Source organism: Lithobates pipiens, unplaced genomic scaffold (assembly GCF_037356315.1).
Source record: "Lithobates pipiens isolate NorthernLeopardFrog02 unplaced genomic scaffold, aLitPip1_a1.2 Scaffold_19, whole genome shotgun sequence".
In the NCBI taxonomy this organism is placed as follows: domain Eukaryota; kingdom Metazoa; phylum Chordata; class Amphibia; order Anura; family Ranidae; genus Lithobates; species Lithobates pipiens.
In genome coordinates this window covers 556,321,489-556,343,975 of record NW_027507764.1, presented here as the reverse complement: position 1 = coordinate 556,343,975, position 22,487 = coordinate 556,321,489, and the positions used below count along the sequence as shown (strand labels likewise).

Below are 22,487 nucleotides of genomic sequence, written 5' to 3'. Positions count from 1 at the left end.
CTGGCCAGTTCAGTACTCTCCAGCGCTTTGTCCTAAAGCAGTGATGGTGAACCTTGGCACCACAGATGTTTTGGAAATACATTTTCCATGATGCTCATGCACTCTGCAGTGTAGTTGAGCATCATGGGAAACGTAGTTCCAAAACATCTGGGGTGCCAAGGTTCACCATCACTGCCCTAAACCATTTCTGGGTGCTTTTTCGGGGTCATTGTCCTGCTGTAAGCCCTATGACCTCTAACAGAGATTTTCTGACACCGGGCCCTACATTGCACCCCAGAGTTCTTTGGTAGTCTTCAGATTTCATAATGCCATGCACACGGTCAAGACATCCAGTGCCTGAAGCCGCAAAGCAACCTCAAAACATCAGTGAACCTCCACCGTGTTTAAATGTAGGGACTGTATTCTTTTCTTTAAAGCGGAGTTCCTCCCAAAAATGTAACTAACGCTTTAAGTACTCATGGCCCCCTGACAGGTCACATTTGCCATGTCATTTTTTTTTGGGGGGGGGGGGGGGAGCGGGTACCTTGTTTTTTCAGGTACCCAGCTCCCACAAGAATGTTCAGCCCTCCCTCCGTGCAATCTTCTGGGTCACCTCACAGAAGATTGCCTGGCCATTCATAACACGCAGCGAGGCTCGTGCATGCGCTGTACGCACCCAGCTGTGAATCCCTGAACACTTGCAATGTCGGCGCCACAGAGAGGAGGGGGAGAGAAGTGAGGATTCGGGGAGCCGCATCGCTGGACCGTAGGACAGGTGAGCGTCTGATTATTAAAAGTCAGCAGCTACATTTTTTTGTAGCTACTGACTTTTAAATGGGTGGAGCTCCACTTTAAAGGCTTCATTTCTTTTTCTGAAAACAGTAGAATGGTTTTGTTTTGTCTGTCCACAGCACATTCTCCCAAAAGGTTTTTGGCTCTGCAGGCACGTTTAATTACAAATTACAGGAGCATCACAGACTTGGAATGCAATTATTTCTTACCATTTTGAGAAGGTGGCAATAATTTTGTCCAGTCCATTTTTAGAGTTTTGCGTGGAATGTGTCAGATTTGGCTTTTTGTTTCTCCACAGTCATATCAATACAAACATGAGAAATAAACCAGAGAAGACCTAAACATTTGTAACTGCAACAATTTTCGAAATGGTGCATTATCAGACAGAAACGCAGGGGTGCCAACATATTTTTCTATGGCTGTATTTTTCGGGTAGAACTGAGTGTTTTTTGTTCCTACAGAAATGGCTGAAAAGTGCAACATTAGCTTTTTTTTCTTTTTTTTCAAGCGTTTTGTTGCGTATTTTCAGCAGCTTTACACCCATTTTTCAGTAGCGCTGCACACCTTTTAGTCTTAAAAAAAAAAATAATATTTCAGCTTTTCCACCACTTTAAGTCAGTAGCTACAAACACTTGCCAATGAAGACAGTAGCAACCTGGAACTTAGCAGAAGCCTATGGAAGATGTTGGCACTGACAAGGGACATCAAACTGTAGAAGGAAAGGCAAGTATCATGGAGTTTAGCTCCCCTTTAAAGCAGGTCCATTGGTTGGTAGGAAGTAGGTGGTTCTTGGTACTCCACTGTCTTTGCCCCCACATGCATGGGACTGCCTGCACGTGGCACATGCAACATCTGTGCATTCAGGTGCAAGTAAGCATTGCCCTCGCACGGGTGACCCATGTACAAGAAGCCAAAAGCTCACTTCAACAAGGAAGCAGAAAATCCATTATGTTTCAATATGCATTTCCTTCCTGATTTAAATCAGGACAAATCCTGTTGTGGGAACTCACCTGGCAGGTTTCTTCTTCTTGTGTCTGTCCTGAATCAGTTTTTCAATTGCCTCCTTCTCATAGCTATGGCCACATATTTTATTCTTCACCGGATTCACCATATCCATCTGTCATAACAAGACCACAAAGCTAAAGTTAAAGCCCACAGCAGCAGCCACTAGGGATTTCTTAGTAGATTGGATTAAAAAACAAATTTGTGGAATACGCAAAATCAGTTAGTTGACAGCACTAGCCATGAAACATTGCAAACTGCACCCAAGTCAGAAAGAGGTATGCAGGTTATATATTAAAGTGGTTGTAAACCCTTACATACACCCATTGAAGTGACTGGCCTCAAGTGATGCACAAACAATAAATCAAACCCTCCTACATAAGTTATACCAGTTCATCTGTAGTCTTCTCTACAGTCCTTACAGAATCCAGAGTTTATAAAGCCGGTCTGAGCTGTCAGAAAACAGGAGATGGGGAGCTGAAATCACACTGCAGAGCACATTGAAGATCGCTGAATGGAGGGAAGGGACACAGGAACAGAGCTGAGGCTGTCAATCAGCTTGAGGTCCCTCCCCTGTCACCATTTGACTCTTGGTGTCAGGAAAACTTGTCAGAAGCGATTTATGCAGATAGCAGAGGAACGGGACAGCAGACAGAAATTACACTTAGTGCTCTTAATTGAGACAGGTACACACAATAGATCAGGGATATGCAATTAGCGGACCTCCAGCTGTTGCAGAACTACAAGTCCCATGAGGCATAGCAAGGGATCTGACAGCCACAAGCATGACACCCAGAGGCAGAGGCATGATGGGACTTGTAGTTTTGCAACAGCTGGAGGTCCACTAATTTCATATCCCTGCAATAGAGGGATATGCTTTGAGGTTTACAACCACTTTAAGTCAAAGGTATGTAGTTTCCCATGATCTCTAGCAGCATGAATAATCTGCGTGGAAAAAATGCCTTTGCAAACCTAGTTATTACCTATAAAAGTAGCAGTGATCACCTTCCCACCCATGCGACACTTCCTGTGGGATGTAAGCGTGAGTTTATTTTATTTCCCACCAGGGTGCCTTACTATGGAATAGCCTCCCTGTCGAGCTCCAGGAGGCCCCCACTTTTCCGGTCTTCCGTGGCCTACTGAAGACTTGGCATTTCACGCAGGCTTTTCCTGCGTAGCCTCTCTCTTCTACCCTTCTGCTGCTCTGTGCTGCTTCTGGGCCCTCTCTTCCCAGGAACTCTGCTATGGGACCCTTTGGGGTAAGACCGAGCTATATTAACATACCTCTCAACTCAACTCAAAATGGTTAGTTTGTGGATGCAAGGATATAGGAGGGCTGTGAGAAAGTAATGCAAAAGTGGGCATAACTTTTATTTATTAACTTAGATTGTCAACATGTAAAATTTTAACAGAGTAACTCTTCCTCTCCTCTCTAGTGATGGGCTCAGGCATGTTCGGGATTGTAGTCCCAACCTACCTGAGCAATCCCAGCAGGAAGCCAACACTGCACACTGCCAATCATAGGGGCAGTGAGGCCTTTCCCGGTGAGCAGCTGCACAGACTGGGCAATGCCTCACTGCCTATGATTGGCGGTGTGCAGTGTAGGCTTCCTGCCGGGATTGCTCAGGTAGGTTGGGACTACGATTCCGAACACACCTGAGCCCATCACTATTCTCTAGTAAGTCCTCTTCTTTTTCATTGCAGGTAAATAACAGATTTCAAGCAGAAGCAATGTGCCATCACTGAGTTCTTGATGAAGGAGGGGGAACACTGGGGGGAGAACCTCTGGGGGAATCTAGGATGGAAAAGGACCTGGGGGGTCCTAGTAGATGACAGGCTCAGAAGTGACATGCAATGCCAAGCTACTGCTAACAAAGCAAACAGAATATTGGCATTAAAAAGGGGATCAACTCCAGAGATAAAACGATAATTTTCCCACTCTACAAGACTCTGGTCCGGCCGCACCTGGAGTATACCGTCCAGTTCTGGGTACCAGTCCTCAGGAAGGATGTACTGGAAATGGAGTGAGTACAAAGAAGGGCAACAAAGCTAATAAAGGGTCTGGAGGATATTAGTTATGAGGAAAGGTTGCGAGCACTGAACTTCTACTCTTTGGAGAAGAGACGCTTGAGAGGGGAAATGATTTCAATATCCAAATACCGTACTGGTGACCCCACAATAGGGATAAAACTTTTTCGCAAAAGGGAGTTTAACGAGACTCGTGGCTACTCATTAAAATGAGAAGAAAAGAGGTTTAACCTTAAACTGTGGGGGAGACTGATATAAAGAAGGGGTCTGCAGTGTAAAGGGGGGACTGTGATGTAAAAAAGGGGGAGGTGGACCATCATGTAACGAGGACTGTGGTGTAAGGATGGGGGGGGGCTGTGATGTGAATGGGGAACTGAGGGCAATGGCATAAAGGTGGTTTTGTGATGGGGTGGTGTGTGACGGGTGACTGTGGGGGGGGGGGGGGTGTCTGTGATGGGGGGGGGGGTGTGATGTAAAAGAGGGGTTGTGATCATGTAACGAGTACTGTGGTGTAAGGATGGGGGAGGGCTGTGATGTGTATGGGGAACTGAGGGCAATGGTGTGAAGGGGGGTTGTGATGGGGGGAGGGTCTGTGATGGGGAGGGGGTGTCTGACATATGGGGGGGGTGTCTGTGATATGGGGGGGTGTCTGTGATATGGGGGGGTGTCTGTGATACGGGGGGGGGTGTGTGATATGGGGGGGTGTCTGTGATATGGGGGGTGTGAAGGGGAGGTCTGTGATGGGGGTGTGTGATGTAAAAGACAGGTTGTGATCTGAAGGGGGGGTCTAGGAAGTGTGCAAAGGGGGAGACTCTGATGTAAGAGGGAGGCTGTGATGTGAAGAGGTGACTGAGGACACTAATTTACAGAACTCGTTCACACTTGTGCAGAGATTTGTTTTTCTGCACTAGAAAAACAAGTCTCTGCAAGGACACTAGAATACCATTGCTTTGTATGTGCCCTGTTCACAATGCAACAGCGCCCCTGGATGATGAGCAGTGCGATGCAAAACGCATACTGTGTGCATTTTTCTGCAACAGACTGCAGCTCACCTGAAGGCTCTGTAGTCTGTTTCTATGCACCACAACTGAGCTGCAGTGCATAAAATAGAATGAAATGCAATTTTGACAGAAAAAAGAACAGCGTGGCGCACTTAAATGAGTGCCACCACACCAGTTCCTGGAGCCCACATTAACAGGTGCCCGCACAGTCCAACCCTGCAGTTTACAATAAGGGCCAGCATGTTTGGGCCCCAAAGGTGGGTGACTGATGTGTACAGGAGGTTGTGATGTAAAGAATCTGAGTCACAGCACATATAAAAATATAAAACTCGGAACCTCCGGAAATTTTCATTCAGTTCCCCTGCTATAGAGGAAGAGCGGCTCTACCAACATATGACACTGAACTATGCAAGTTAATAAAAAAAAAAATGATGGCCACTTTTGCTCCAGTCCTCGTATTTTCCCGTGTTGTAAACTGTGAGCTGGGAACTTTGGAGTCTCTGCTCTGTGTGTGTAATCTCAGGAACAGCAGTACATTCATTTCAGGCCAAGACAGAAATGGAAATTCCTGCTCTGTCATTTCTGGCGGTACATTGGATGCCCGTTGTTTTGGTGCCAACTAATTAATCACATCCAAAACATAATTCATGTCTATCCAAACCCAAGAAAAAATGTATACTATTGCAGTCTTTAGATGGCTACATTTTCTTTTTTTTTTTACGTTATCAATAAACCCAAGAACGAAAATGTAATATATTGCAGCTTCCAGTCTTCAATGTGGTGGCTGCATTAGTTAGCTTCTTTTTTTTTTTCCACGCAAAGAACATTTTCAGCAAATACAGAAATTACATGTTGATCGTGCCAGAAATGTGGTGTCCCCGTCAAAGATGGCCCTGCCCCGATGTAATGGAGATGAAGAGATACAGACATGTTTGGAGCCCATATCAGGAGAGCAGCCTAGAGAGTGCCAACCATGGCTCCCTCCATAGATACAGAGGAGGACTGACCATGGCCTCCTCCATAGATACAGAGGAGGACTGACCATGGCTCCCTTCATAGATACAGAGGACGACTGACCATGGCTCCCTCCATAGATACAGAGGACGACTGACCATGGCTCCCTCCATAGATACAGAGGAGGACTGACCATGGCTCCCTCCATAGATACAGAGGACGACTGACCATGGCTCCCTCCATAGATACAGAGGACGACTGACCATGGCTCTCTCCATAGATACAGAGGAGGACTGACCATGACTCCCTCCATAGATACAGAGGAGGACTGACCATGACTCCCTCCATAGATACAGAGGAGGACTGACCATGACTCCCTCCATAGATACAGAGGACGACTGACCATGGCTCCCTCCATAGATACAGAGGAGGACTGACCATGGCTCCCTCCATAGATACAGAGGAGGACTGACCATGGCTCCCTCCATAGATACAGAGGACGACTGACGTAGCCACCCAGGGACAGGAAGTGTTTTCTTTGTAGCATTACCAGGTGAAAATAAAGCAAAAGAAGCTTGGAAAAAAATAAAGAAAATGAATGCAGCCCACCGCACCAAGGGCTAGTAATCTGCAATATAGTACATTTTTGGTTTGGGGGTTTAGTCCCTATGCATTCAACAGAGAGTGAATTATTATCAGCTCTCTTAGCTGTCTTCTGTGAAGTACAAAGCAACACCCTTCCATGTAACGGAGATAAGGAAAGGTAGAGATGTTTGTAGTCCAAATTGGGAAAGCAGCCTCAGGTTGCAACTCTACTTCTCCATATATGCAGTACAATGAATGAATGTTTCACCCTAGGACAGGAAGTGTGTGATTTACCAGGTGAGAGTAAAAGAAAAAGTAAAGCTAATGCAGCCACCACATTGAAGTACTGGTAAGCTGAAACCTATTACATTTGTGTCTTTGGGCTTAGATTAGACTTTAGGTAAGTATTTGACGGACTCAACTGACCTTTAACCTCAAATTCAGCCCTTCCTGATTGCTCAGGCTTGGAATCAGCATGCAGAATGTGATAACACAAGTACAGTACACAGCAAATTTGTATGCATATAGCAAGGGTCTCCAAACTTTCTAAACAAGGGGCCAGTTTAGTGTCCTTCAGACTTAAGGGGGGCTAGACTGTGGCCATTGCGGATAGAAAATGTCCCGGCATCAGTTGGAGTAAACAGCTCCCCATCTTTGGTGCCAGTGAGAGAAATTGTACCCAATTGTTGGTGTCCTTGGTGTCATTAAGCGCCAATGTTGGTGTCATTGGGTTAAATTGTGCCCCATCATTAGTGTCATTGGGAGGAATTTTGCCCCATCGATTGGGAGGAATTTTGCCCCATCGATTGGGAGGAATTTTGCCCCATCGATTGGGAGGAATTTTGCCCCATCATTAGTGTCATTATTAGAAATTGTGCCACATCATTGGTGTAATTGCTAGGAATAGTGCCCCGATGTTGGTTTCATTGTGCTGTGTTATGGAGAGGAACTGAGCTCCATTGTTGGTGTCATTGACAGGAATTGTGCCCCATCATTAGTGTCATAGGGAGCAATTGTGGCCCATCATTAGTGTCATAGGGAGGAATTGTGGCCCATCATTAGTGTCACTGGGAGGAATTGTGGCCCATCATTAGTGTCATAGGGAGGAATTGTAAGCCCATCATTAGTGTCATAGGGAGGAATTGTGGCCCATCATTAGTGTCATAGGGAGGAATTGTGGCCCAACGTTGGTTTCATTGTACCTTATTGTTGGTGTTTTTGGGAGGAACTGTGTCCTGTTGTTGTCATTGGCAGGAACTGTGCCCCATTATTGCTGTCATTGAGAGGAATTGCGCCCCTTCATTGGTGTCAGTGAATGAAATAGTGCCCCAAGGACTGGATAAAGGCAAGCAAAGGGCTATATCCGACCCCCAGGCAGCAGTTTGGAGACCACTGACATAGTATGGACAATTTGGACAGGAGCCAATGCATCTACTACTGCAGGTCTTTGGAATGTGGGAGGAAACTAGAATACTCATAGAAAACCAGTGCAAACACAAGGAGAACATGCAAACTCCATATTCCAACCTTTACTACACTACTAAATGCCCCAGAAACCAATCTGGGCCAATGCCATAATTTTTAATTTCAGAATCCAAGTTTTTTGTTTTTTTTCCTGTTCCCTGTCTCTTAAACCCAAAATATCTTTCTCAGGCCTTTCACTACAACCAGACATTTCCACCACAGAATAAGTACACACAGGGCTTTTTTTCACAAACAATAGGTACTGGAACTCAACCACGACCCCTCAAAACCCCTCCCCCCACACACAACCTCCAATTCATCTTAAATAGTGGGTGTGGTCAGTCAACTTATAGTAGGAGCAAATAGTAGGAGGGTCTTAAAGGGGCATTAAATACCAGGATTGCATTACAGAGTGCAGAGTTCAGGGGGGTTACACACAGAGTGCAGAGCTGTCACTTGTAAACACAGAAACCGGACTTCTGTGTTTACAAGTGATTGTGGTGAGCAGGCACCCCCCCCCCCCCAGGGTCCGAGCCAGAGGTGGTGGGAATGAGTTCCACCAAGTTCCCCCTGAAAAAAAGCCCTGGGTACACATTATGGTGTCCGTTTATGAAGCAGTGAAATCTATTGACTGCTTCATTCTCCGGCATTCACAGAAAAGATCTCTCTTCAGTGTCCCTGTTTATGAAGCAGAGTAGATCGCTTAAAGGGAGTGCTCCTAATCTCAGCATGTTACCTGTATAAAAGACACCTGTCCACAGAAGCAATCAGATTCCAATCTCTCCCCAATAGCCAAGACCAAAGAGCTGTCAAAGGATGCCAGGCACAAGGTTGTAGACCTACACAAGGCTGGAATGGGCTACAAGACCATCGCCAAGCAGCCTGGTGAGAGGGTGACAACAGTTGGTGCGATCATTCACAAATGGAAGAAACACAAAATAACTGTCAACCTCCCTCAGTGTGGGGCTCCATGCAAGGTCTCATCTCATGGAGTTTCAATAATCACGAGAATGGTGAGGAATCAGCCCAGAACTACACGGGGAAAACTTGTCAATGATCTCAAGCCAGCTGGGACCATAGTCACCAAGAAAACATCTGGTAACACATTTCCCCTTAAAGGACTGAAATCCTGCAGCGCCCTCAAGGTCCCCCTGCACAAGAAAGAACATGTACAGGCCCGTCTGAAGTTTGCTAATGAACATCTGAATGATTCAGAGGAGAACTAGATGAAAGCGTTGTGTTCAGATGAGAGCAAAATCGAGTTATTTGGCATCAACTCAACTCTGTGTTTGGAGGAGGAGGAAGAATGCTGCCTATGACCCCAAGGACACTATCCCGCTGTCAAACATGGAGGTGGAAACATTATGCTTTGGGTGTGTTTTTCTGCTAAGTGGACAGGACAACTTCACTGCATCAAAGGAATGAGGGCCGCATACCGTCAAATCTTGGGCAAGAACCTCCTTCCCTCAGCCAGACCATTGAAAATGGGTTTTGGCATGGGTATTCCAGCATGACAACGACTCAAAGCACACGGCCAAGGCAACAAAGCAGTGCCTCAAGAAGAAGCACATTAATGTCCCGGAGTGGCCTAGACCAGGGGTCTTCAAACTATGGCCCTCCAGTTGTTCAGAAACTACAATTCCCATCATGCCTAGTCATGTCTGTGAATGTCAGAGTTTTACAATGCCTCATGGGATGCGTAGTTCCGCAACAGCTGGAGGGCCATAGTTTGAGGATCCCTGGCCTAGACAGTCTACAGACCCTAATCCCATAGAAAATATGTGGAGGGAGCTGAAGGTTCGAGTTACCAATCGCCAGCCTCAAAACCTTAATGACTTGGAGAGGATCTGCAAAGAGGAGCGGGACAAAATCCCTCCTGAGATATGCGAAACCTGGTGGCCAACTACAAGAAACGTCTGACCTCTGATTACCACCAAGTACTAAGTCGAAGGGGTCAAATACTTATTCCACTCATTAAAATGCAAATCAATTTATAACTTTTTTGAAATGCTTTTTTCTGGATTTTTTTGTTGTTATTCTGTCTCTCACTGTTAAAATAAACCTACCATTACAATTATAGATTGATTATTTCTTTGTCAGTGGACAAATGTACAAAATGAGCAGGGGATCAAATACTTTTTTCCCCCTCACTGTATTATGTGGATTGTAAAGAAAGATGGACTAAAAAACAAAAACAAATATCTACCTCTTAGCCCTTGTACACACGGTCAGAGAATCCGTTGGAACGTGTCCTATCGGACCGTTTTGTCGGATAATCCGACTGTGTGTGGTATGCATCAGACTGATTCCATCGGAATATCCGTCGGACCCAATTTTCCAACTTGTTGGAAATATTTTCCGACCAACTGGTTCGATCGGACATACTCCGATCATGTGTAGAGAATTTTGATCGGACCAAGTGCCACGCATGCTCAGATCAAATTCCTACATCAAAGCTATTGGCTACTAGCCTGAACGTAGTCCCATCGTAACGAAATAACGTCATCACGTTCTCAATGATCGGATTTTTCGACAACTTAGTCCGACCGTGTGTATGCAACAGTTTCGGACAAGATCCGACGGAAAAGTCCGACGGATTTGGTTGTCGAAATCTCCGACTGTGTGTACAAGGGCTTAGAGGGTGTCAAACTGTCACTTGAACCTGGTTATTTGGCGGCGAGCTCTCAATAGTCCCAAACACAATACCCCAGAGCAGTGCTATAGAAAGTCGGAGATGGATTCTCACTAGGCAACATAGTCCATGGCCACCAGGGGTGGCACACAGCCACCAGGCTACTGATATGGGCTTACAGAGACTGCCAGGCAAAACCTCGCCCTGCTGTTTCGCTCCTGCATATTCATTCAATAGTAAGTCATACTAAAGGTGGTAGATTACAACTGGTTGTGCCGCTATAGTACTCACTGCATCTCTCCGGACATGTTCCTAGTTATGTCAATACAGTACTAATTGTATCTTTGTAGACACGTTTCTGGTAATGATCGGACTGAAATAGCACTCCACCCAGATGGAAATCGCACAGTGTGTTCCTGTGTGATTCATGGTGAAAATGACTATTTATGCTGCAATTATTTTTGTCTTTTATATCTTCTTGGAGTTCAGCTTTAAGTATTCAAATTTTTACCCCAATTTTGATAAATACATTTATATAACAAGGCATATGGTTACTATGCAACAACAAATCTCCAGGAAGGTATTTTTATCCTCCACGCTTCTCTCACGGCATAAAAATAAAAAAAAAACACAATGCTAACACAGCCTTGTCTTAGGTTCCCTTTACAGCTCAGCGATTGGCTGGAGATTGCATCTTTTTGGCTATAATAAAGGAAGTCCCTTCTTAGCAGCAACATTTCCTGGAAATAAACACAGAAAGGCAAAAACAGCAAGAGAGATACCTGCAAGAGATAAACTCCTGACATCTCAGAGCCCTCTGTAAAATCCGAGCTTTTCAGAAAAGGAAAGAGCAGCAGCATTACATTAAACTAAAAAATTCCAGCAAAAAAAGTTTTTACAGGGGTTGCAAAGGCAAAAGTTTTTTTTTATCTTAATGAATTCTATGCATTGAGATAAAAAAACCTTCTGTATGCAGCGCCCTCCCCAATACTTACCGGAACCCCATTCTCAAACCGGCGATGTTGCAAGAAATCCACAAAGTCTGGGGACTCTCCCTCCTGATTGGCTGAGACAGCAGCGGGTGCCATTGGCTTTGCGGCTGTCAACCAAAGTCAGCAAGCCAATGAGGAAGGAGGCGGGTGGGGCCAAGCCACAGCTCCATGTCTGAATGGACACACAGAGAAGTGGCTTGGCTCGGGTGCCCCCATAGCAAGCTGCTTGCTGTGGGGGCATATAGCAGGGAGGGAGGGGCCAGGAGCGCCGGCAAGGGACCAGAGAAGAGAAGGATCCAAGCTGCTCTGTGCAAAACCACTGTAACAGAGCAGGTAAGTATGACATGTTTGTTATTTTTAAGAAACAAAAAAAAAAAAACTTTAACCGCTTCAGCCCCGGAAGATTTTTACCCCCTTCCTGACCAGAGCACTTTTTGCGATTCAGCACTGCGTCGATTTGAGTGACTATTGCGCAGTCGTGCGATGCTGCAATCAAACAAAATTGATGTCCTTTTTTTCCCCACAAATAGAACTTTCTTTTGGTGGTATTTGATCACCCCTGAGGTTTTCATTTTTTGTGCTATAAACAAAAAAAAAAGAGCAACAATTTTGAAAGAAAAACGCATTCTTTTTTTCTTTTTGCCATAATATATATAATATATATATACATTTTTCCTCATTTTAGGCCGATATGTATTCTACATATTAATGGTAGAAAAGAAAGAAAATCGCAATAGGTATATATTGATTGGTTTGTGCAAAAGTTACAGCATCTACAAAATAGGGGATAGTTTTATGGCATTTTTATTTTTTATTAGTAATGGCGGCGATCTGTGATTTTTATTTTTTTTATCGGGACTGCGACATTATGGCGGACACATAGAAAACTTTTGACAGCAATCACCGCTCATGTAAAAAATACACATCAAGTAAAAATGACTAGATGATGTTGGATGTCCTGCCAGGAAATAAGGCAGGTTCTATCCGACTTGCTGCAGCTTCTAATGCACACTGTGAGAAGCTCACAGCGTGCAGTGAAACAGAGTAAGCAATTTCAGTACAGAGAGAGGAGCCGGTACAGTTTTGCAAGACTGAAGGGAAGGCTGGAGGTCAGCCTTTAGCCCTAAACAAAACTAGAAAAGCATTCTGGCTGCAGTAACACTTTAATATTGCCCACTTTCAGGCATTTGCAACCACTTTCAGCCAACTTGATGATGGCAAAAACATGTAGCACCCTCCAAGTATAGAGCAGGCTGGGTAAATTTAGTCTTGATCCCCTGTAATCCGTGGAGCAGGGGTTGATTATCTAGGGCTGCTCAGTGTTTCACACGCTGCTGCTACGTTACCTCCCCTGTCTCCCAGAGGATTCTAGAAGTACTGTAAAGTGGGAGGAAGAGCAGTGTAGGCAGCCTGAATATTTATGGTACTCCAGCCAATGCCTGGGGAGGTGTGCCCAGAAGGTGGTGAAAGATCCCATAAATAGTCTGAGGCCTGAGCAGCAGTTTGCAGTGTTCCTGGGTCCTGCATCCCTTGTGCAGGATCCTAGAGGAAGCCACCAAGGTCCCAGCTAAACTTAGCGGGGGGGGGGGGGGGGCTCTATTTGCAGATCCGTGTCTGAGGATCAAGTTGGGTCTGGAGAGAAAGCCAGGAGGCAGTGGGTGGGAAATAGTCTAGCTATCCTATGGTGGTGTGAGTCTACATCTCCCTTCTTAGGAATTTGCTGGATCTCAGTAGGAGGCAACCAATGATCCTGTGGCCATGTGAGTAGAAGACCCCTAGTGCTGAAGGCAATTGACAGTGTGTAGCTTTTCTTGTGCAAAGATTTTATTGGTATTAAAAGTAGAGAGCAGAACATACCAAAAGTCTGAATAGGTTAATGTCACAGAAATTTTACATCATCCATAGATATACATAGAGGAGGATAATTAAGCATTTTGCATAGTACAAAGGTACAAAAGTGTACTGGAGTAGATGGGTTATAGGGGAAGAACCGCCCCCCAAAGGAAGTACCATCTTAAGGTGTATAGCATTCCAAATAGTGAGTAAGGTACAGAAAACATTAAACAGGTAACCAGTACTGTATGTTCTGGGCACACAGAGAAGAGAAAGAAGGAAAGGGGAGGAAAAGAAAAAGCAGGAAAAACAGCAAGAAAATAAAGGAGAGAAAAATGAGATGGGAAAGAGTGAGGCCTTCGGCCTACCAAGGAGCAGGAGGATATCTGTCTGCTAGATCAGCGGCCCCCAATCTTTTTGGCTCTTTGGACAGGTTTCAAGGCAACCTACTCTACTAGGGACCGGGAGAGGTGGACGGGTCAGGGGATTGGAAAATCATGGCACTGGTCTGCTGCCCGCGGTTGGATGGCAGACAATAGGGTTGGAATTAGGGCTGCAGGAGCGAAAGACCAAGGTGTGGTGGGAGAAGATGCTTCACCCAAGGTTGCCAAACTTTCAGATGTTGTGAAATTCTATTTACGATGGACGACTCAATCTTACCATGGATCATGGATTGAGTAACCCTGTTTTAAGTTTCCAAGAGACATAATGATGTGGATTTCCAAGCCTTGGCTATAGTTTGCTTAGAAGCGGTCAAGATTTGTTTAGTGAGTTTTGAGTGCTCTCGTGAGATCGGAGAAACAATTATTCAATAATGCAAAGCTAGGGTCGTGGATGAGGGGGCGTTCTAACAGAGCAGGCAGGATTTTGAAAATCTCTGCCCAGAATTGCTGCACGACCAGACATGTCTACCAAACATGCAAACGAGTCCCCTGTTCAGGCACATCCTCTAAAGCAGGTAGAAGGGTAGGTTGGTAGATATCTGGTAATTCGGACAAGGAGGACCTTGTAGTTGGTTTCAATGGCTAACATTTCGTGAGGAGGAGTTAGTTGTAGTCCAAATGCCACCCCCAATCCTCCGGTTCTAAGTAGATGTTCAGATCTGCAACCCAACGTGTAGCATATGAAGGTAAATATGAAAACGATGATGTGAGATGAGAATATAGCTTTGAAATAAAACCCAGAGCGTGAGGGTCATAATTACAAATACCCTCAAAAAGAGTCTTTGACAGTGTGTACATCTCCTAGAATCATGCTACTACCCCAAAATAACCCTTAATAATAAACAGGATGAGATAGAGACTCGTGTGCTCAAACAGTCCCAGTACTCAGGTATTCAAACATCCAATATAATAAGAGAAAAAAAATCTGGCACCATGATGTCTCAAAAAAATAAAACATACCATTTTATTAGATCCATCGATTAAAAGGAATCAATACCTGTAATTATTGATGCGTTTCAACTTCTTACATAGGCCTTAGTCATGTGTATGACGGTGTGTAGCTTTTAACTCTGCAAAGAGCACAGGCCACCAGCACCATGGAGATCCTGGGGGGACATTCAGAGCCGTTTCACACCACGCCGCCTAGGGAGTCAGCGGCGCTTTTTTTAGCATCGCTTTACCATTGCTTTAGCGGCACAAAAGGGGTTAAATACACCCACAAAACGACACCGGTATTGCAGCGCTGCCCCATTGATTTCAATTGGGAGCAGCGGTGGAGGACCCGTGAGTTCGCCACTCCAAAGAAGCTGCTGGCAGGACTTTTTCTGACACCCTGCTAGCACACCGCTTCAGTGTGAAAGCCCTGGGGGCTTTCACACCGGAGTGCATGGAGCAGCTGTTTTAGGGCGTTTTGCAGGCGCTATTTTTAACGCTATAGCGCCTGCAAAACGCCCTCCGTGTGAAAGGAGTCTCAGTGTGTATAGCCCAGTGTTTCTCAACTCCAGTCCTCAAGACACCCCAATAGGTAATGTTTTCAAGATTTCCCTCCGATGAAACGGCTGTGGTAATTACTAAGGCAATTAAACTGATCAAATCACCTGTGCAAAATAATGGAACGCCTGAAAACATGACCTGTTGGGGCGCCTGGAGGACTGGAGTTGAGAAGCAGTTCATACAGTGCAACCAGAAATTAAAGAGTCCTCAAGTTATCCAGTTCTGCAGTTTTCAGGATATCCCATGCTCCCTCTCCTAGTTCACAGTTCCAAGAAAAACCCAAAATGAACCCCTAGACTAATTTATGAGCCAGTGAAAGAATGAGAAAAATGCTGGCTGTGCACGTTCAAAGGGGGGTGATAGGACTGCATTTGCCAGAAGATCCTACGGGGGTGCGCTGTGGTGTCCCAGGCTCTGTAGTGAATTCTGGGAAAAGGATCGGCTACTGTATCTTCTTCACTGAGTTCAACGTGAGTCAGTGAGTAGGAAACACCAATGCCGCGTACACACGATTGGAATTTCGGCAAGCAAAAGACCGATGAGAGCTTTTCATTGGAAAATGTGACCGTGTGTATGCTCCATCGGAATTTAGCTGGCCGAATTCCCGCCAGCAAAAATTTGAGAGCATGTTCTCAATTTTTCAGACGGAAAAACATTCAAAACATCGTGTGATCGTGTGTATGCAATTCCGACATGCAAAGACTCACGCATGCTCAGATTCAACTACGAGCTGGAAGCTATTGGCTACTGCGTATTGAACTTTCCTTTTCTAGTCCCGTCGTACGTGTTGTACGTCACTGCGCTCTTGGCGGTCAGAATTTGGTGTGACCGTGTGTATGCAAGACAGCTTCAGTGAAATCCCGTCGGAATTGCGTCAGGAAAACCATCAGAGCTTTTTCCGACCAAAATTACGATCGTGTGTACGTGACATGAATCTCATCAAATTCAGCAAAATGGTAATAATTCATCAAAGACAATTTACAAAAAAAATAAAAAATAAGCTATTGTGTGGCCCGTCTGTCATGTAAGAGGCTGCACTTGGGGCCCAGTACATTTATTGAGTTGTCCACCACTGCTCTAGATAAAACATTTGCTTTAAAAGCGGTTTAAATTACAGAACATACCTGTGTGATGGAACAAGTGAAATTATCAATGCTCTGGGTGACGGCGATGTCTTCATCCTCATCCAAATTTACTTCTGGCTCCTCTGATGGCATACCCACTAAAAAACAAAGGAGGACATTAATAAGATGAGGAAAAGATTTGCAGAGCTCCAATAAAAAGAAAAATGCTGAGCTGTAGGTAAGTATATATAACATAAAATCCATGCTAAGCACAGTGCTAGGCAGGGCCGTCTTTAAGGCAGGGCAAAAGGGGCAGCTGCCCTGGGCCCTGTCATTGTTGTGGGGCCCAAAGCAGCTGCCTCATACTTGCCAACTATCCCAGTTTACATTCCCATGTCCCTTGAGGTTTTAGTCCTGTTGTTGTGCACAGACGACTCACCTGCAGACCCTGTGTTTACATGTAAATAACCAGCATTCATATGTAAATAGCAGTGACATGTATATGTAAATAGCAGTGACATGCATATGTAAATAGCTGAGGCCAACGGCATTAATATGTAAATAAGGCAGCATTCATATGTATATCTTGCCCCCTGCAGTGAGGAGATGATGTGCTGTAACCTACAGCAACCAGTGAGCAGTATTACTGTACAGTAATCTCTAGCAGCCAACAAGCCGAAATCATGTAACCTCTAGCAACTAATCAGTGAGCCTTAAGGAGTGCTGTAACCTCTAGCAACCAGCCAGTAAGCAGTAATGATATGCTGTAACCTCTGGCAACCAATCGCAATCGCTGCCTGATCTGATACAGTAAACTGATTTTAAGTCTAGCTGCTATTTATTGTATGTCTCAGAGAACGTGGAGAGCGAAATTGCATGGGGGGAGGGGCCCTTTTGCCCAGGGCCCAATCAATATTCAAGATGGCCCTGGTGCTAGGACGAGTCAAGACAATCCCAGACAGTACATAAGAAATACTAGATTCACTCCAGTAACATCAAATTTAAAACCGTATATTAGGAAAACCAAAAACAGAGAAGAAATACATATATAGAAGGCGCTTTTACCTACCAAAGGATTTGTATTTCTGTCCATCCAGTCCTGAGATTTATACAACTCTGCCACACTGGCAGGGCAGGAGACCTGATTTTTCTCTACAACAATGATAAAACTTACAGGTTTTGTATCTCCCCCCCAGCTTGTGATTGGACTATGAGAGGAGAAGCAGCAGATTGAGGAACTTATCCCTCTGTCACTCCGCTTTCTTCTCCAATCCGCATGCTCTGTGTTAGAACAGGAGCACTGTATGACAAATGATTGGCTACTTGTGCTGTTTCTTCTTTTCTCGTTATGAGATCTGCTGTACAGGGACTGCAAAGGGACGATGCCAGGTCAAACTCAAGTACTTTCAATGCTTCCATTAAAAAAACAATATAATGATGTATTATTGAATACACAGAGGCATTTACAGTATTAGACTTTTATATTTGCCTTAAAAGTAGAATTCTAGGCAAAACATTTTTTTTTTTTTCATTTTGGACAGAGCAATTGAGGGTTATAAACCCCGTCAGATTTTTATTTTTTTTGCCACCTGTGTCCCATTGGAGAGATTTTCCCTCACTTCCTGTCCCTTAGCCAAACAGAAAGGGAGAGGAAATCCCTGCAAACTAAAGGAAATCTTCCCCATTGGAAGATTTCCCCTCTATTACTTTTCTTTTTGAACTTTTAATGATAATGGTAAACAGGACAAACAGAGAGGGGGAATTTCCTTAACAGGGGACAGGCAGCAATAAAAACGCACAAGCGTTCTAATCCCTAGGTGCTCCATCAAAGACTAAAAAAAACAAATTTTTGCCTTTAGTTATATTTTAAAGAGGTTGTAAACTCGCATGGGTTTAACTTCCTCTTTAATTCCCTGCAAAGGTAAAGCATAATGGGGTAGTACGCATCGCATAGTAGCCCATTATGTGTCACTTACCTGAAACCGAAGCCGGCTATGTCACCACTGTGCCCACTAGCAGCGAGAGTCCATCTTCACCCCTCTTCCTTCCGGGGCCACAAACTCTGGTTCTATGATTGGCTGGAGCTGTGTGCCTGCGGGAGCCACCAGTTACGACATGACGTGCCCTTTCTAAATTGTGCATGCACCATAGTCATCGGCGCTCCTCTTTTTCTCCTAAATTGTGGAGGTTTAGGAGATAGTTCAAGCACCTACAGGTAAGCCTTAATATAAGCTTACCTGTAGGTAAAAGTGGTTGTGCAGGGTGTACAACCACTTTAAGTTCAGCTTCAAAACCCAAACCCGGTTTAAGAAAAAAAAAAATCCAGCTAATATTTTATTTTTGAGATTTGGTCAGAGAGGATTTTGCTAATATCTGTTCCGCCTCCTGTTTAGTCTCTAATCACTACAGTCCCTGGCTAGACACTATCTGCTCTCTTATGCTCTTCAACATAGTTTCATTTTATATTGGGCTTAGGAAAGTAACGGTCCTCTTACACTTTAAATGGATGAAAAAACATCCCCTATATATCTTAAGTAAAGCTATGTTGGATTTCAGCTCTGTGTTTTATTGAAGAGTTAAGCTGCGTGTGGTCAACAGATGACCATACTGATGACCACACTGTCCAGACAGGCCGGGCCTAAGGAGGTATGTCAATGCATAAAGCAGTATTTGAAGCAGGACAGCTGATGACCAGTAGCATTTCTACAACTCTTGGACATACCAGCTGGGTTGGAATGACAGACATTCACCCCATTAGTCCTATTTTGGTATATGTATTCGCTCAGTGTCCAGGGCAGAGAGGATTATGGGTAGAGGATAACCAAAAAACAGCAAAAAAAAAAAAATTCCTCAAATATTATCGAAGGCTTCTGTTGCTGGTTAATGAAGAACTGGGTAGAATGTAGAACTTATTGAACAGTAAAGCTGTCTGTGGACTCTACCAAGTCAGCAAGCGGCCATGCTGTGCATACAGACTGGGTCTAGGATGTATGTAATTGCATATATTAGCCTCTGAAAAAGAACAGGGTCATTAAGGGCGCATTTATATTAGTGTGTTGCTGTAACTTATATTTTTATTGCGCATTGCTGCAATTCTTGGAAACAAAAAACACAGATGTGGTGCCAATAAGTCTCAATGGCACCCCAATTCACCTTACAGTGCATTTGCATTGTAACACAGCACAACACAAAGATGTGAATCATCCGTGATTTGAGGTGCACTGCCCGCACCCCGATATCACACAACTGTACTGAATTTAAGATCTGATCCCTGATTCCAAGGGGGGGGGGGGGGCGCTTGACCCCCCTTGCCCCTACCTGCGGACGCCCATGGTTGCAAGCATGGTTTTTATGTAAGCCTATCCAATATGAAAGGGCTGCTTAACGCAAGGCATGTTAAAGCGGAGGTCCACCCTAAAGTGGACCTTCCGCTCATTGGAATCCTCCCCCCCTCCAGCGCCACAATTGGCACCTTTCAGGGGGGAGGGGGGTGCAGGTACCTGTACAGTACAGGTATCTGCACCCACTTCCGGGATGGCTCTCTGCGGAAAGGGGCGTAGATTACGCCCCTTTCCGAAAGTCCCCCGCTGCCTGCTGGGAAACACACGGATCCCAGAGGCAGCGGGTCCATCCTTATTGCGCAGCGCGACTCGCGCATGCGCAGTAGGGAACCGGGAAATGAAGCCGAAAGGCTCCACTTCCTGATACCCATACCCAAGATGGCGGCGGTAGCACCCGAGAGACGATCGAGAGATCGGCTTCGGGTGCCGACATCGTGGGCGCGCTGGACAGGTAAGTGTCACTATTTTAAAAGTCAGCAGCTGCAGTGTTTGTAGCTGCTGGCTTTAAAAAAAAAAAAAAAAACAAAAAAAAAAAAAAAAAAAAAAAAAACGCGGAGTCCCGCTTTAACACGAGACTACCATGTTCTACTGCAAGGCATTGGGGTGACTGAGCTCTAAGACAGCAAAGCACAGACAGCAATAAGAAGCTCACAAAGGTTAAAAACCTTGCTGTCCCTCCTACCCCGCCTCTTAAGGACAGGAAGTGAGCAAGAAATCTTCCTCCAATGGGTCAAAGCAATAAAAACCTGGCAGTGTTTCTGATCCTTTTCCACTCTGACCAAAGAAAAAACTAAAACAATAAAAACTAAATCAAACCGAGTCATTTACCTGGAATAAGTGTACAGATAAAGAACTCTGACTTCACTTGTTACATACACTTGTTTTGTGACTTAAGCTGGATTCACACGATTGCGAATTTCGCCTAGCAGGGGATTGTGACCGGCTCGCGCTCACACATCTCTGCAGCGCTGCGAATTTCACAGGACTCCTGTGCATTTTTTGGTCCATTTCAGGTCCGAATTCAGCTCAAAAAAGTTGCATCAGCATGCCAAAGCCAATATTTATAAAAAAAAAAAAAAAAAAAAAAAAAGGAGGTAAGCAATGGCCCACATATTTTTCTCCTTTCAGATTTCGTTAAAGAACACCCAGTCAAAATAAAAACCAAGTTTTGCCTTTACTGTCCTAGACGCTCGTCCAGAATATTTCATTACTAGGTTGTGTAATACAAGCCAGTTGAACTGTAATGTGAACAGTTAAGACAGGGTCAATTTGGTTTGTTTCAGGCAGGCTGATACAGTGGGGAACATCATTATTTGGTCCCCTGGAGATTTTGTAAGTTTGTCCACTTACAAAGAAATGAAGGGTCTATAATCATTATCATAGGTGTATTTTAGCGATTTGTGGGGTGCTCTAATTAATTTTAAATCAGCTAATTACAAACCTAATTCCTGAAGACGTTGACGAAACGTACATCGAGGCGGTATCTGGTCATGCTTTCTCCGATGCCATATCTGGTACCTTGGTTGTTGGTCTGAAGGCTTGGAACGCACGCCATATTGGCGGTTGGTAGTAGGAATTCTCCGGCCGGCGAATTTCTAATTGAAAGGCGAGCAGCCCCAGTGCTGGGTCGGGCACACGACAATGTAAGGAGCCACTTGGCTACTTTAATGTGCTTCTTCTTGAGCCACTCCTTTGTTGCCTTGGCAGTATGTTTTGGGTCATTGTCATGCTGGAAGATCCCTACATGGCCCATCTTCAGTGTTCTGTCTGAGGGAAGAAGGTTTTTTTTTTTTTTAACAAGATTTTACAATACATGGCCCGTCAATTGGCCCCTCAATGCGGCAAAGTTGGATAGTACCTTTAGCAGAGAAACAGCCACAAAGCACCAAGTTTCCACCTCCAGGCTTGACTGTAGGAATGGTGTTCTTAGCATTTTTCATAGTTGTTTTTTTCATAGTCAGCATTTTTCTTCCTCCAAACAAAGCAAGTCGAGTTAATGCCAAAGAGCTTAATTTTGGTCTCATCTGACCACAGCACTTTCTCCCAATCCTTCTCTGAATCATTTAGATGTTCAGTGGCAAACTTCAGATGGGCCTGTACATGTGCCTTGTGGAGGAGGGGGACCTTGCGGGTGCTGCAGGATTTCAATCCATGACGGCATATTGTGTTACCAATGGTTTGTCTGGTGACTGTGGTCCCAACTGCCTTGAGATCATTCACAAGCTCCTGCTGTGTAGTTCTGGGCTGATCCCTCACTTTTCTCATGATCATCCTCACCCCATGAGGCGAAATCTTGCACGGAGCTCTAGACTGAGGGCAATTGGTGGTTATTTGCTTTTTCTTCCATTTGCAAACAATCTCTCCAACTGTTGTCACCTTCTCACCAAGCTTCTTGCTGATGATCTTGTAGCCCTTTCCAGCCTTGTGCAGCTCTACAATCTTTTCCCTGACATCCTTTGACAGCTCTTCGGTCTTGCGCATGATGGTGGGTTGAATGGAAGAAAGAGATTCAGTGGACAGGAGTCTTTTTATACAAATAACGAGTTGTCGTTAGGAGCGCCTTCTTAAATTGACAGGACTAATCTGTGTACCACATGAGCACCTACTGTAGCCAGCCTGTGGGAGCCAGAATTATTGTTGGTTGGTAGGGGATCAAATACTTATTTTACTCACTGAACTGCAACTCAATTTATAACATTTCTATCATGTGTTTTTTCTGGATTTTTGGTTGATATCCTGTCTCTATCATTTAAAATACACCCATGATAACAAATATAGACCCATCATTTCATTGAAAAGGGGCAAACTTACAAAATCTGCAGGGGATCAAATAATTATTTTCACCAATGTAAGTGAGCTGGGAAATTTTGATGGTTTTCGACA

At 44.6% G+C, this 22,487-nt stretch overlaps 1 protein-coding gene across 1 annotated transcript in view; it reads right to left on the bottom strand.

Moving 5' to 3' along the window:
- Positions 1 to 22,487, bottom strand: part of NSMCE2 (NSE2 SUMO ligase component of SMC5/6 complex) — a 379,808-nt gene that overhangs the window by 2,738 nt on the left and 354,583 nt on the right. Inside the window, exons 5-6 of the mRNA XM_077493326.1 lie at positions 16,324 to 16,421; positions 1,782 to 1,888 (exon numbers count right to left, since the gene is read on the bottom strand). Of these exons, the coding sequence (XP_077349452.1) occupies positions 1,782 to 1,888; positions 16,324 to 16,421 (205 nt within the window). The remainder of the gene's footprint in view (positions 1 to 1,781; positions 1,889 to 16,323; positions 16,422 to 22,487) is intronic.